General features: G+C 38.6%; 2 protein-coding genes across 2 annotated transcripts in view; one reads left to right on the plus strand and one right to left on the minus strand.

Annotated features, from left to right (window-relative positions):
* The first annotated feature begins 2,355 nt into the window (after positions 1-2,355).
* On the plus strand, positions 2,356-7,677 carry LOC120573120. The gene is made up of 3 exons (XM_039822603.1): positions 2,356-3,301; positions 3,478-3,718; positions 7,273-7,677. The coding sequence occupies exons 1-3, from the start codon at positions 3,059-3,061 to the stop codon at positions 7,413-7,415; spliced, it is 627 nt and encodes a 208-aa protein (XP_039678537.1). The 5' UTR covers positions 2,356-3,058; the 3' UTR covers positions 7,416-7,677.
* Positions 7,678-10,889: 3,212 nt separating this feature from the next.
* The window catches only part of LOC120573102, a 3,441-nt gene continuing 1,877 nt past the window's right edge, over positions 10,890-12,453 (minus strand). The window contains exon 2 of the mRNA XM_039822552.1: positions 10,890-11,069. Within this exon, the coding sequence (XP_039678486.1) occupies positions 10,959-11,069 (111 nt within the window). The 3' untranslated portion in view covers positions 10,890-10,958. The remainder of the gene's footprint in view (positions 11,070-12,453) is intronic.

Consider the following 12,453-nt stretch of genomic DNA (forward strand, 5'->3'; position numbering starts at 1 on the left):
TTATATAAAAAAAGAACAGATAAATAAGAACATGTATGTCTCAGCACAAGTGATTCAAATAAGAAACTCCCATGTTCAAAAAGGAATAGGAAGAAGTTAAAAAAAAATTCAGATACCCCCTTTTTCTGTTTTTATAGTTAAATACAAGACAATTTGATGCTTGACTTATACATGTTTACATACACATACATGTGCCGTATATCTACCTACCTACACACACATAAGCACATGCATACACATAGACACACACACATTTACACATTTTTTTCTTTTCCATCTACTTTGTTTCCTTCTATACATCAAACCAAATAATAACCCATCCAGACTAGATATAGTATACAGTATAATCCCAGGAACCATACAGTGGTGACAATAGTCCTTTTCGTATCCATTCAATATATTCATTTTAAATAGTCTCTTAAAATTGCTGATTGTTGATTTCATCTCTTCACTGTAGCTGTTCAATAAATTAACTCCTTTGGTTGTGATGCAGTGATATTATTTGTTCTTATACGTTTCTTTTGAAATGCAAAAGTTCCTCTTAAAGTGCTCATATCCTCATTTTCAGGTTCATACTTCTATTTAGAGGTTATATCAGGATAGATTAACATGGTTTAATTTTCAAAAAACACCATGTTTTTGTTGTACTGCACATTGTTGCAGCTCCTCTTTTCACCCTGTGTGTTGAGTTCTCTGTTTTAGCTACAGAGTGAGGCATCTCACTTCTGTACCATCTTTGTTGGGAGTCGCACATGCTCAGTACCTTGGTAAGGACTACTAGCCAGTCAGAAGCAGAGTATGAGGGCGTGCCACGCTAGCAGCTAGGCGAGCATTATAACGTGTGTTACAAAGTGACGCACGTTTATCTCTGAAGTAAAGGCTGGACTACAGTAGAGCTGTTTGGAGCAGTTGGTGAACAGTGTTTTCTGTTGGAGATGTTAAGTCCCTTTGGGGTGGACTTTGGGCTTTTTCACTTTGTAAACCTAAAACGTGCACAAAAAAATATATATAACACAATAAAGGAAAGGAAAAAACCAAAAAGCATAATATGAGCACTTTAAGTGATGTTTGCTCTCTCTCATTTGAAATAGCCCTTGGATACTGTTCGATAGCTGTTGATTATTTATATCTCTGAATTGTAGTGCTTTTAGTTTGATGTAAAGTGGATTAGTTGGTGCTCTATACTTTTTAAGGCTCTCTTTTGGGATGAATATAGGTTCAGTGTTTGTTTCTAAGTGTTTCCTCACACTTCCAAACAGTGAGTAATGAATGGCAGTATGAAGGAGCAATACAGCATGTACAATGAGTGTGGATATAACAGGTATTTGGTTTTATACAGTATTGCAATTGATTTTGGATATTTTGGCTTGAATATGATGTATATGTGGCTTCCAATATAATTTTTCATTGATTATTACTCCCAGAAATGTATGTTCTTTTACTTTTTCTATTTCAATGTCATTTATCATAAGTTTTGTGCACATTTGTTGCACGATTCCCAAAAATTATAAATTTGGTTTTACTTAAGTTCAGTGTTAGTTTATTTGCATCAAACCAGCTCTTCACCTTTTTTAATTAATTTTCCAAAGTAACGAATACATTGTTGAAATAAAAAGCTGCAAGTAATGGCTCAACACTTGAAAAAGTTATCCAAAAGTTATCCAAAAGTATTGCATTAACTGCTGAAATGGTTAGCTAAAAGTAGACCTAACTAAACAGTTGAAATAATTTGCTTTGAAAAGTAACGGATGGTAGATACATTTAGCAATCTGAAGACTGACAGTGACAACATTAACAACATCCACTTTTATATAATGAACATTGGGAACAACACATTGGGGATTAATGAAAGTGTACACTGTAGACTGAGTTTATCTGACAGGGTGGAGAATCATTGGCCACACACACCCCTCCCCTCTCGACCTTAGTGTAAGTTACCTAACGTGTTTGTCACGCAGATAATCGTGTGAATAATTTGTTTACGAATGACAACAATTTTGTGAGCAGATATCTCTGCTTAACTCTCCTGTTGTCCTCGGGTCAATTCTGACCCCTTTTCAAAGTTTTCTATATCAGAAATTTGGCCCAAAAATAACATGGATGGTTCCATGCATGCAACGCTCTTCGCAAGTATAGGCCTACAATTAAAACGTCAAAAAATGTTTAAAGAAATGACTAAAAAAAGTGACAAAATCGCCAAAAATATTTAAAAAAACGACAAAACGAATTGAAAGCCTCGAAAACCGAAAGAAATAAAGCTTGAAAAAATGGAAATATATACAAATAAAGATAAAGTAAAGATAAGTAAAATATACAAATAAGATAAAAAAAAAGATCTTAAAAAAAGATAAGTAATAGCCTATGTACATATACATATACAATGCAGTAATACATTCTAAATAGTGCATATGTAAGGCAAAATCAAACGGTACAGAAAACTAAAGATGAAGATATTTGAAATTATGATTTGACTCGGGAGGACAACACAAGGGTTAATAAGCGCGATAAACCACACCTCCGCAGTCGGACAGCGTGGGGCAGCAAGCGCAAGGACTCAGTTGCTTAAGGATACACAGGATAGACGCACAATGGAAGAGCGTAGGTTTATATCGGCCCTTCTCTGTATAGCTCTGTTGCCTAGTTTTGTATTCGCTATTGATAATATTCTGGGAGACAAAGTTACATTTCAACAAACTGAGAACTGTAAGAATAGCGGAGCCACACTGGTGCAGGTGCTGGAAGACGGCAGCGAACGGCCGGTAGCTCGTCGGGATGAAGTTTGGAGACCGGAGCCGGGTTATGAAGACAGACTGAGTCCAAACGATTGTGTCATCTTTAACCAGACATACATGAACGACAACGGACTGTACGTGTTAACCTGCGGCCCCGACTCCGAGACGCGGACATCCCTGCATATCGTCCCAGCCTCCGAGGCTGTGGTGTCAGAGGGAGATCCGGGGAGACTTGAGTTCCACCACGTTACTGTAGGGAAACGGGGGAGTTTCGGGTGGAAAGAAACGGAGAGCGTGTGTTGGAGCTGGACCTCTCCTCCGGGGAGATGAGATATGGGACAGGGTTTGAGGGTAGATTATCGCTGTCGCCTCGCTGGAAGTTGAGCGGAGACTTGACGGTGACGCTGCAGGGCGTTAAGCCCGAGGACCAAGGGGATTTCTTCTGCTACGTCCAAGATAAAGACCCAACGCGACCGAGGGAAGGTCTCTCTGCTGTCAGGCTGAAGATCAGAGAGAAGAACCCGGATCAGACCACCTGCCCCCCGCCGACAGCAGCCGCAGGCATATGTGTGAGTAGGCTAGGCCCCTATCCACGGCTTTTTTTAAATTTATTTTTTTAACTCGCATGCATTAGGCTATAGTCTTGTGACGTTAGTCGCCTGCCAACTTTCAGTGTCATAGTGTCCTACAGGGTCGGCATTTAATTTAATTCCTCTGTTATTTTTCTCTTGTTCCCCCTCTATAGCTGACGAAGAAAGAGATGATAACTTGGATCGTTGTCTGCATCGTTGTCTGCATTCTAGCTGTGGTTTTGATGGCACTTGCCTTTTGCTATGGTCGATTCTGGAAACCAAATGTCCCGTCTGGACCCGGCGGAGGAACAGGTCCGGCTCCGACAGATGGGACAGATGTGGAGATGCAACCCCTCGCAGAGCCACGCCCTCCTGGCTCTCACGTTAACGGCGGCCTGCGGCCTATTGCAAATGGTCAATGAGTGTTTTTTTAGGTTGTTGCAACTGAAGACATAGAGCAATTTTCTCAAACTTTTTATAATAATGTACTCCCTGGGAAATATTCTCTGAGCCAAGTCATTTTTTGGTAGGCTACATAGGTAGCCTACATTACAGCGCTGCACCACCACCGTCTACATTTAGGCTATATTATACGTTTATTTAACGTTTTAACTGAAAGACACTGAAATGCTAATTCAAATGTTTAAAATCCATGACTAAATTAATTTATTATTATTATAGTATAAGTTTTCATGGAATTATGCATGACTGATATTTTTTAAATTAAAAGGAATTTCACGTATCCCCTGCAGTAGCCTACTGTACACGTACCCCCATTTGAGAAACACTGACATGAGTATTCAAACTTTCTTTGCACTGTTTTTACCCACTATATTGCTTTGCCTTGTAGTCCCTTACTTTATTATCTTTGCCAATACATCTGATTTATATATTGAAATGGTTTCATAATCTTTTGTTCGTGTGTGCGTGTGTGTGTGTGTGTGTGTGTGTGTGTGTGTGTGTGTGTGTGTGTCGAGGTAGTTACGCCTAATTTCCTCTCAAACACTAAATAAAACAAAGACTTTGGAATATAAAATTGGCAACATGAATAGCTGCAAACAGGAATAAACTTAACTTAAAGACTGTAGGCTGCGCGTGAAAGAGACACTGGCAGCACGTGCACACAATCGTTAATCAATCTGCTGATCAACGCATTCTTGGAGAGAGTTGAATAGGATTGCATGGGAAGGTTAAAAACTAAATTACACTAGTCATAGGCTATGGCATAGACCCTCCAGTGGTGTAGTCTACGTGATACGCAGGTATACGCAGTATAGGCCTACTCACTAAGAAAGCAATTTCCATCACATTTTTGACAATATGAATTGTCATGTGTTTTTTTTCTTTGCATAGGCTAAATAACGGTATTTCAGCTGTGAGTTGGTGCATTAAAGTGTATCAAAATGCAGGAAATGAAGTCTTTGACGCTCAAAATTCCCCTGGGGGAGGACACCCATTTTGCACAATATTAAAATCAGACCATGCTGAGGAGGTAAATATACAAACTAGGTTTAGAGTTGAGTCGGTTTCTATGCAGTTATTTGTCAAGTCACTTATTTTTATTTACTAAGCATCTGGCTTAAAGTGCTAGCTGATATTAAACCATAAAAGCCTGTGGAAATAGCATAATATGAGCACTTTAGGCTGGTAGGTAGTATAAGAACTTTGATAGGTATCAAAGTTCTTCTTGTTATGTTTTTCAAAGTCTGCATTTTCCATGATCGTATTATAAATAAATGTACTGAGGCCTGCGATAGCCGCAGCCTACCTGGCTGGGATAAACTCTCCTATAATAAAACATACAGAAAACAAAGCCAAAGAAAAGCCCAGCGACGGTACCCTTTTCTGATTGGGTAGGCCCGGGCGCCACGCCAAGACCCGCCCTTCAATAGCTATTGGCCAGGCGTTAACGTAACCTGATTTGTAGGCTACAGGTCCTTAACCTTAACCACTCGAGGTGAAATGCCTAACCCCAACCAATCAGGCTGCTTCGTATGGCGGGTCCTGGCGTGGCCATAGTGGGATTCATAATTTTGCGGCCCGGGCCTATCCAGGCCTGACGCTGACGCTGCTAAAACATTTCCGGACATTAAATACATGTTTAAATAGTTACAATGTAGTGAGCTTCCGAGCTGTACGTCGTACAACATATCAACGACAAATACTGATCTGAATTGTAGGCTACATTTTTACTCCACTACATTTCAATTATAGATTTAGGCTATTCATTATGTATGCTCCGATTTTACATTTGTAATAGGCCTATGTCATCTTAATTTTGAATGCCCTTTATTCATATAAAAGAGTAAAGACTTCAATGTGACTTTGAGTAGATATCGTTATCTCCGACGTAAATAAACGTCCATAAATCTGCTAAGAAATCACAGAAAAAAGACGCTCATTATAAATCCGAGACCTGCCTGAGAATCCTGGCGTTTTTAAGTTCTCTTCCGTATCAAAGTAAACCAGTGGTGTTTGTCTGTTCACCCATGGGTGGACCGCCGAGAGGAACTGCTAATAGTTCATTCGGCATACTTCAAATGGAAAATAAACGGACATAAAGAAACGCCCCTTTTACATTGACTAATGCAAATATAGTCTAAACGCATGTTTACCACCCCCCCCCCGGAAAAAAGTAAGACAAAGAATATTCATAGTACTACACAAATCCAATTACCTTACTCCCAGTCTTTCACCCTCCCATTTATTATTTTTTACAAGATTATCTGTAATATCTGAAGACATGTTTCTGATAATGACATCTTTACAAGAAGATGAGAGGTGTATAAAGCTGCATTTTAGAGCAGAAACCCCCTTTCAGGAAGCAGAGCAACATGTGGAACAGTCTGTCAGATCAGTCACTCTAAATCAAGAGAACTTGCTGGGGAATAATAAAAACATGTGCACGGATGCCGAAATAATGCACTGATCAGCATTTAAATCAGGGAGTCATCTTGTCGATTAGAGTCATACATACACAAATGACTTTATTATGTCTCCACATTAAATTAGGATTTACTTCCAATGTGTTATTGTTCTCAGAAAATTAACAGGTGGAAAAGCTCCAACAAATATAATCAACATGGTTTACAAAGAACATTGAAATGAAAATACAACAAAACAAGTAATAATCTGCTGCCATAACCCTTCAGTTTATAAACATTGTGCCTTTATATGATGTTTACAACAACAGGGCAGATATTAACCCTTAGATGCATGACCTACCAATACCTACACTCTTCCACTAGTGGGGAGTCAAAAATGACCCCAATTAGAATGAATGATAATACTTACATGTATGTTGCTGTGTAAAAATAACCTTCAGGGTGGGGAGACTGCTTGCATTAGATGTGTGGATCAACAGTAAATGTATACCTGACAGTCACAGTTGATAAAAATCAAAAATTCCAGGTTAACCTTTGAAATTCCATGGAAAATGCTTGGGGTCATTTTTGACCCCATGTATGGAAAAGTGCCTCATGTCAAAGACAACCTGTTTGAGGAATACATGGAAGATTAAACGATAACAATTTTAAATTGCAATGATATTGCAAAAAAAAACAAAAAACACTGGGATAATTTTTGACCCCACTTATGTATCTAAGAGTTCAACACAGCCGCATGCTTCTGACGGGAATGTCTTCATTGTGGAACATGAAGTTTTCTCTCACAAAGGCACACAGTCAAGGTACTTTTCTACGTCAGCAGACGATGCAACACAAGGGAATCAACTTTCAGTTATCACAACTAAACTGTCTCCAGATGGAACAGGAGATGGATGGAACTGGAAATTGGCGAAGAAAGCAAAAAATATACAGAACATACTGTAATTGATAAATAACACAGTTAAAAGATGGGACAAATAGGAAAATAAGAGATACAAAACGTTGGCAATAAACAGCTTGTAACAGAGCATACAGTATGAATGCTGCTTTACTAACAATACCATATGATGTTTCCCTGTTTAGGTAACCAAGATGAAGACCAGATCCGGGATGACCACCAGCAGCAGCAGCACCCTCCAGAAGCCCAGATCCTCCACAAACTCCTGCCAGGTGGTCCTGTAGCTGGACAGGACGCCCTCACTGCTCTGCAGGTTGGGGTTGAGTAGCCTAGAGAGTGGCTCTCCATCACACTGGGACAGACACAGAGATCACTGTTACTGACGAGAAGGCAAAGGAATGTTTAGATAAGGTGTTGTTGAAATATGGGAAAGGTCATGAGGCTTCTGGATGTTATTCTATGCTTATAAAGAACCTGGGGGATGGAGCCTGAACAGCCCTCAAAAAGACACGGGAAAGGGATCTGAGTATTACACTGGATGATGACTAGTGGGACAGAATCTGTAGGAATATTAAAACTATGTCATGCAATGTGAGGGTGTGCCTCATTCATTTCAAGATTATGCATTGCTTCTATTGCACTCCCTCCAGATTGTTTAGACTTGGTCTGAAAGACACACCAAATTGTTGGAAATGTAAGACAGAGGACGGCCAATTACTTCATGTCCTGTGGTCCTGCAAGGTCCAGGAATTTTGGACTGATCCATGATAACCTATATGTCGGATTATAGGGACCCAGCAGGTTCCATTCAGCCCAAGATGATTTGTTCTGGGAGATGGGTCAGTCCTAAGCGGGATGGATAAGCACATAAGAAGCTGGGTCCAGACTAGTTTAATGATCGCCAGACAGATTATGTTAAGGGAACGGAAGAATGAAAGGGGTGCCGTCAATCCAGGAGTGGGCTTGTATGATGGCTCAGGTGGCGGCGTTTGAAAAGATGTCATCTAAACGGTTTGCCAGATTGGATGTGTATAGTAGAAAATGGGGAAAGAACCTGAGCTTTCTGGAGGGGGAGAGACATGTGTGACAGGCTTATGGTGTTGTAATTTAAACGTATTTAAATTCTCTCATCTTTCCTGCAAGCACATCCTAACCATAACATAAAAACACAACTTGCCCACTCACACACTAAGTGGATAATATATTCTAATGTGGATAAAGTGCTAAGTAAATAAAAAATTTTTTTTAAAGTTTAGCTTAATTTAAGATCTAAGATTTAATCTACTAGTCCTTGTTTTTAGACATCTGTAACGTCTGATTTCCTTATTTAATATTGACATTTTAAACTATCGCCACATCAACATTTCATTGCCTTATCTGGCTGTTTAAACATTGTTCTCTTTCCGTTCAGCATGCTGTTTGTTTGTTTGCACATGAATGAGCTCCAGTGTGTATAACTGACACATTATCAACAGGACGCCTTATCACTGCTTTGACTAAACAAACAAAGGAGGTACTCGACAAAAATGTATCCTTTGGAGCCATTGGGATTACTATCATGCAGAACCACAGACAGAACCGTGCTCGGGGACATAATAAAGTACTACATAAAATGCTACTTCATAAAAGGAAATTAAAGTGTAAGTGTGCGCGCACACACACGCACACACACACACACACACACATGCACACACACCACCCCAAATCATGCTACACCTGCAGCCTGGTTTATATATTTTAAGCGCTTTTGTTTAATCCCAACTGATTGTGATCAACTATACAGATTACTAAGAGACATGTGACATTTTGAATCAGACACCATATATCTGACAGGAGCATCTTATGCAGCTCAAAACCTCAACAAGTTTTTACAACAGTTTCATTACACACATCATGCAACATGGAATTACAGTGAATTGTTGACTGATTCACACTGATATTAACACCAACCAGTGGTTTTACAGCCTTGTACAGAGTGTATGAATGGTTGAGTCAGAGCTATTGCGTGTTTTTTTTCTTAGCATGATATGTAGGTGGTTCTATGTATGATGTCAGCTTACCTGTAACATTGAGATCACATCTGTTGCTGAGACTATCTCCGTTAACGCCAGGGATAAACGTTTAGGTGCCTGTGTCGTTGAGCCTCAGATCTGTGAAAAGACATTCAGACCTTCCTGTCTTAGTGAGATCTGGATCACACCACACTGGCCCCCTGTAGAGTTCTAATACAGCACGGTGACTGTCATAGAGGGAAATGGATGGAGTCTGACCTGCAGGGGTCAAAACACAGACTCTGAGGAAAGGAGCCACAACCAAAGGCAGAGAGATCACACACTATGTGAGTGACTGGGTAAATGAGAGTTGGAGGACATCTTGTGGTCAAATGTGGCACAGCACCACCTTGATTTTAACCCAAAATGACCTCCCATAGTTCTTTGGAGACCTGGGAAACAATATTACATTAAACCTTCTATAATTTCTTCATTCATTCAGTCCTTCATTCTTTTTAAGAAAGCTGTATAGTCTATGTGCTATCTATGTAATGTTATTATTAAGTAAAAGACACCTCAACAGAATTGATCAATGAATTCCTATTTTATTTTTCTCTTTATTATTTCATTACATCTAAGAAATTGTGTTTCTCTCATTAGAGCATTCCTGTGTGAACTAACTAAAAATGTTATTAACTAAAAACTTGACATTTATTACTTACAGATATGTTACTCTGAACATATCCCTGTCTCAGTGGGCTACATATCCTCATTTCAATCCGTTTAGCTCTTTTCTCACATCATATTGAATGTTAGTGACATCTAGTGGACAATCAAATGAACTGCTTGTCAAATTAAAACACCGGTAGTTAGGCTCTCATAAAAAAGTTGCATTGTTTGCATGATAAAATGTAACGAGGTAATCCTCAACAATGTAACTGTAATTGTAATCTGGGCTGGTTATAGTTACTTGATTTTTGTAATCTGATTACGTAATCCAGATTACATGTAATCCGTTACCACCCAACCCTGCACTTTACATAAAGAGAGGTAGGCTTTTGAGAGTAGATCAGAAATGTCACTAAAATGCACTCTGCACTGTGAGGCTTGCTGACACGTCATAGAGGGAGGGGTTAGGGCAGGAAGTACCACTAAATCTAACCTATTGGAATGACCTGACTCGAACCATTTGACTCATCTTCCACAATACACAAGTATTGTCTTATGAGAATATTCCTTGTACTATTATTTTAACTTTAATAATCTTGGATTTCATAGGTTTTTGACTTTGAAAGAGTATTCGTGTTGTTGCTATAGTAAAGACAATTTCATATGTAGTTTATGTAAATATGATCAGTGTTAACTCTGTAATATATGATCACTTCTCCACCCTTTTCTGTTATATTTATTTTGGAAAGTAAATATTAAAAAAATGGATTTCAATAGTAGACCTAATAGACATAATACATGTGCCATATAATTATGTTTTTGTAATTGTTTGAGACAAATTGGCCTATGATGGTTAAAAAAAGCATTTAATGTGTTTAATTGTTTTTGTAATTGCACCCTTTTTTTAATTTCCTTGCAACTATTTATGTTGCGGAATTCAATTGCAATGACATTATTTTGATTTATCTTTCAAGAGAATTATTCAGCTGATAAGATGTTCTACAAGTAGGACAAGAGGTGAGCTATCCTGGCTCTCTAACACATACAGAATCAAAGACACAAAAGTAGACACTTTATTTTATGTACAGTATGATTATGACACTAAGAGTTGAAAAAAATCAACATGATCAAAAGCCCAGCTCTTCATCAGTAGCCCAATGTAAAAAATCTAGCCTTGAAGGCCTGTCTCTCTCCTCTCCACCACCAAGACATCAACGGTCCCGTTGATTCAGCCACCGACGAAGAGACAGAAACAAAATCCACACGGTTGTTGTCATGCCGACACTGGTACAAGCTCCCATCTCTTCCTCTTCACTGGTTCTCTGAGAGACAGAGGAGGGAAACACAAACATGAAGTTAGTTCAATTCAGACTTACTAACAATCATCATGATACTAATTATTGCATGCATTTAGACTTTTATGACATTGTCATACAGTGTAATTGTACCATGCTGCTGGGCATGAAGTCTACCAATAACCTTCTTTAATGCAAATATATAATACTGTCACTAAAGATTATTTTTTGGGCATTTCTGCCTTTATTTTGACAAAACAGCTAGTTGAAAAGGGGAGAGAGAGAGAGAGAGAGAGAGAGAGAGAGAGAGAGAGAGAGAGGGAAGAAATGTATGAAAACACCACAGGTTGTATTCGAACCCTGGACCTCTGTGTTGAGACATGAACCTCTAAGTACATGTGCGCCTATTCTACCCACTGAACCAACCCATCCATGACACAAACAGTAACAATCTTTAATGCAAAGATAATGTAGCCTAGGTGGTTTCTTAAAGGCTTTCTTGTGCTAAAAATGTCCCTAATAGGCTAATAATAAAAAAAAATAATAATAATAATAATAATAATAATAATAATAATAATAATAATAATAACAATAATCCAAAGAGGAAGAGTGAGAGAGAAAGGAAGTCATTTATATGTAGCCTATTATGTTAAGTGACACTGCCTACATGTCCTTCACTCTGTAATATCATCAAGTCTTGATAATATATGTTGTTTTTATTTGTTGTTTGTATACCTGGAGTGGTAACAAAAATAATTTCCCCCTGGGATTATTAAAGTATTTCTGATTCTGATTCTGAAGGCAATGAACCACCAACATAAAGAAATGCATCTATCAAAACACAGAAAAGCATGTTTTTTAGCCTACCTAAAAGCACCATGTTCTAAATAAGCATTCACCAGTCACATACTTTTAATATAGGCTATATCCAAAGATTCTATAGAATTGGTTTATCTCAGTCTATAACGATACATGTGAAGATATCTGGTTAAAGTTGAGTTAAGATGGGTTTAATCTGCACATTGTATTACGTTGTTGCTCATCTACTCTTGGGAAAGTGTCAGCCTTATAATTGTTTAAATGAAACAAGTTGTCGTGCATGCAACAGTAGAGCAGAAAGAGGGACAGGGGCGCAGCGTGTTGCTTCTGGTCTATACAGCGGTAATGAAGGGAATTGCGTCAGTGGCGCATCAGGGCAGTTTTCAAATGCGCCTGACAGCGGAAGTAGACCGGGGCGCGTTGTGTGTGGAGAGAGAGAACAGGTTCCAAACAAGGATATATATATATATATATACCCCTTATAGTTAAAGATACTTGTGCCTTGAAATTCAATTAAGTCTCAAGTCTCTGATATTTTCAGATTATCTTACTTCTGGAAATATTTAAATATATGGAAATTTAAATCTGTAAT

The sequence above is a fragment of the Perca fluviatilis genome, chromosome 14 (assembly GCF_010015445.1).
Source record: "Perca fluviatilis chromosome 14, GENO_Pfluv_1.0, whole genome shotgun sequence".
Taxonomy (NCBI): Eukaryota; Metazoa; Chordata; class Actinopteri; order Perciformes; family Percidae; genus Perca; species Perca fluviatilis.

Bases quoted from the DNA above. Each gene is read 5' to 3' on its own strand.
- LOC120573120 (XM_039822603.1), top strand. From the start codon at position 3,059: ATGAGATATGGGACAGGGTTTGAGGGTAGATTATCGCTGTCGCCTCGC. The intron at 3,302-3,477 runs GTGAGTAGGCTA...CCCCCTCTATAG, and splicing joins CAGCAGCCGCAGGCATATGT to CTGACGAAGAAAGAGATGAT. The intron at 3,719-7,272 runs GTCAATGAGTGT...TTCCCTGTTTAG, and splicing joins CCTGCGGCCTATTGCAAATG to GTAACCAAGATGAAGACCAG.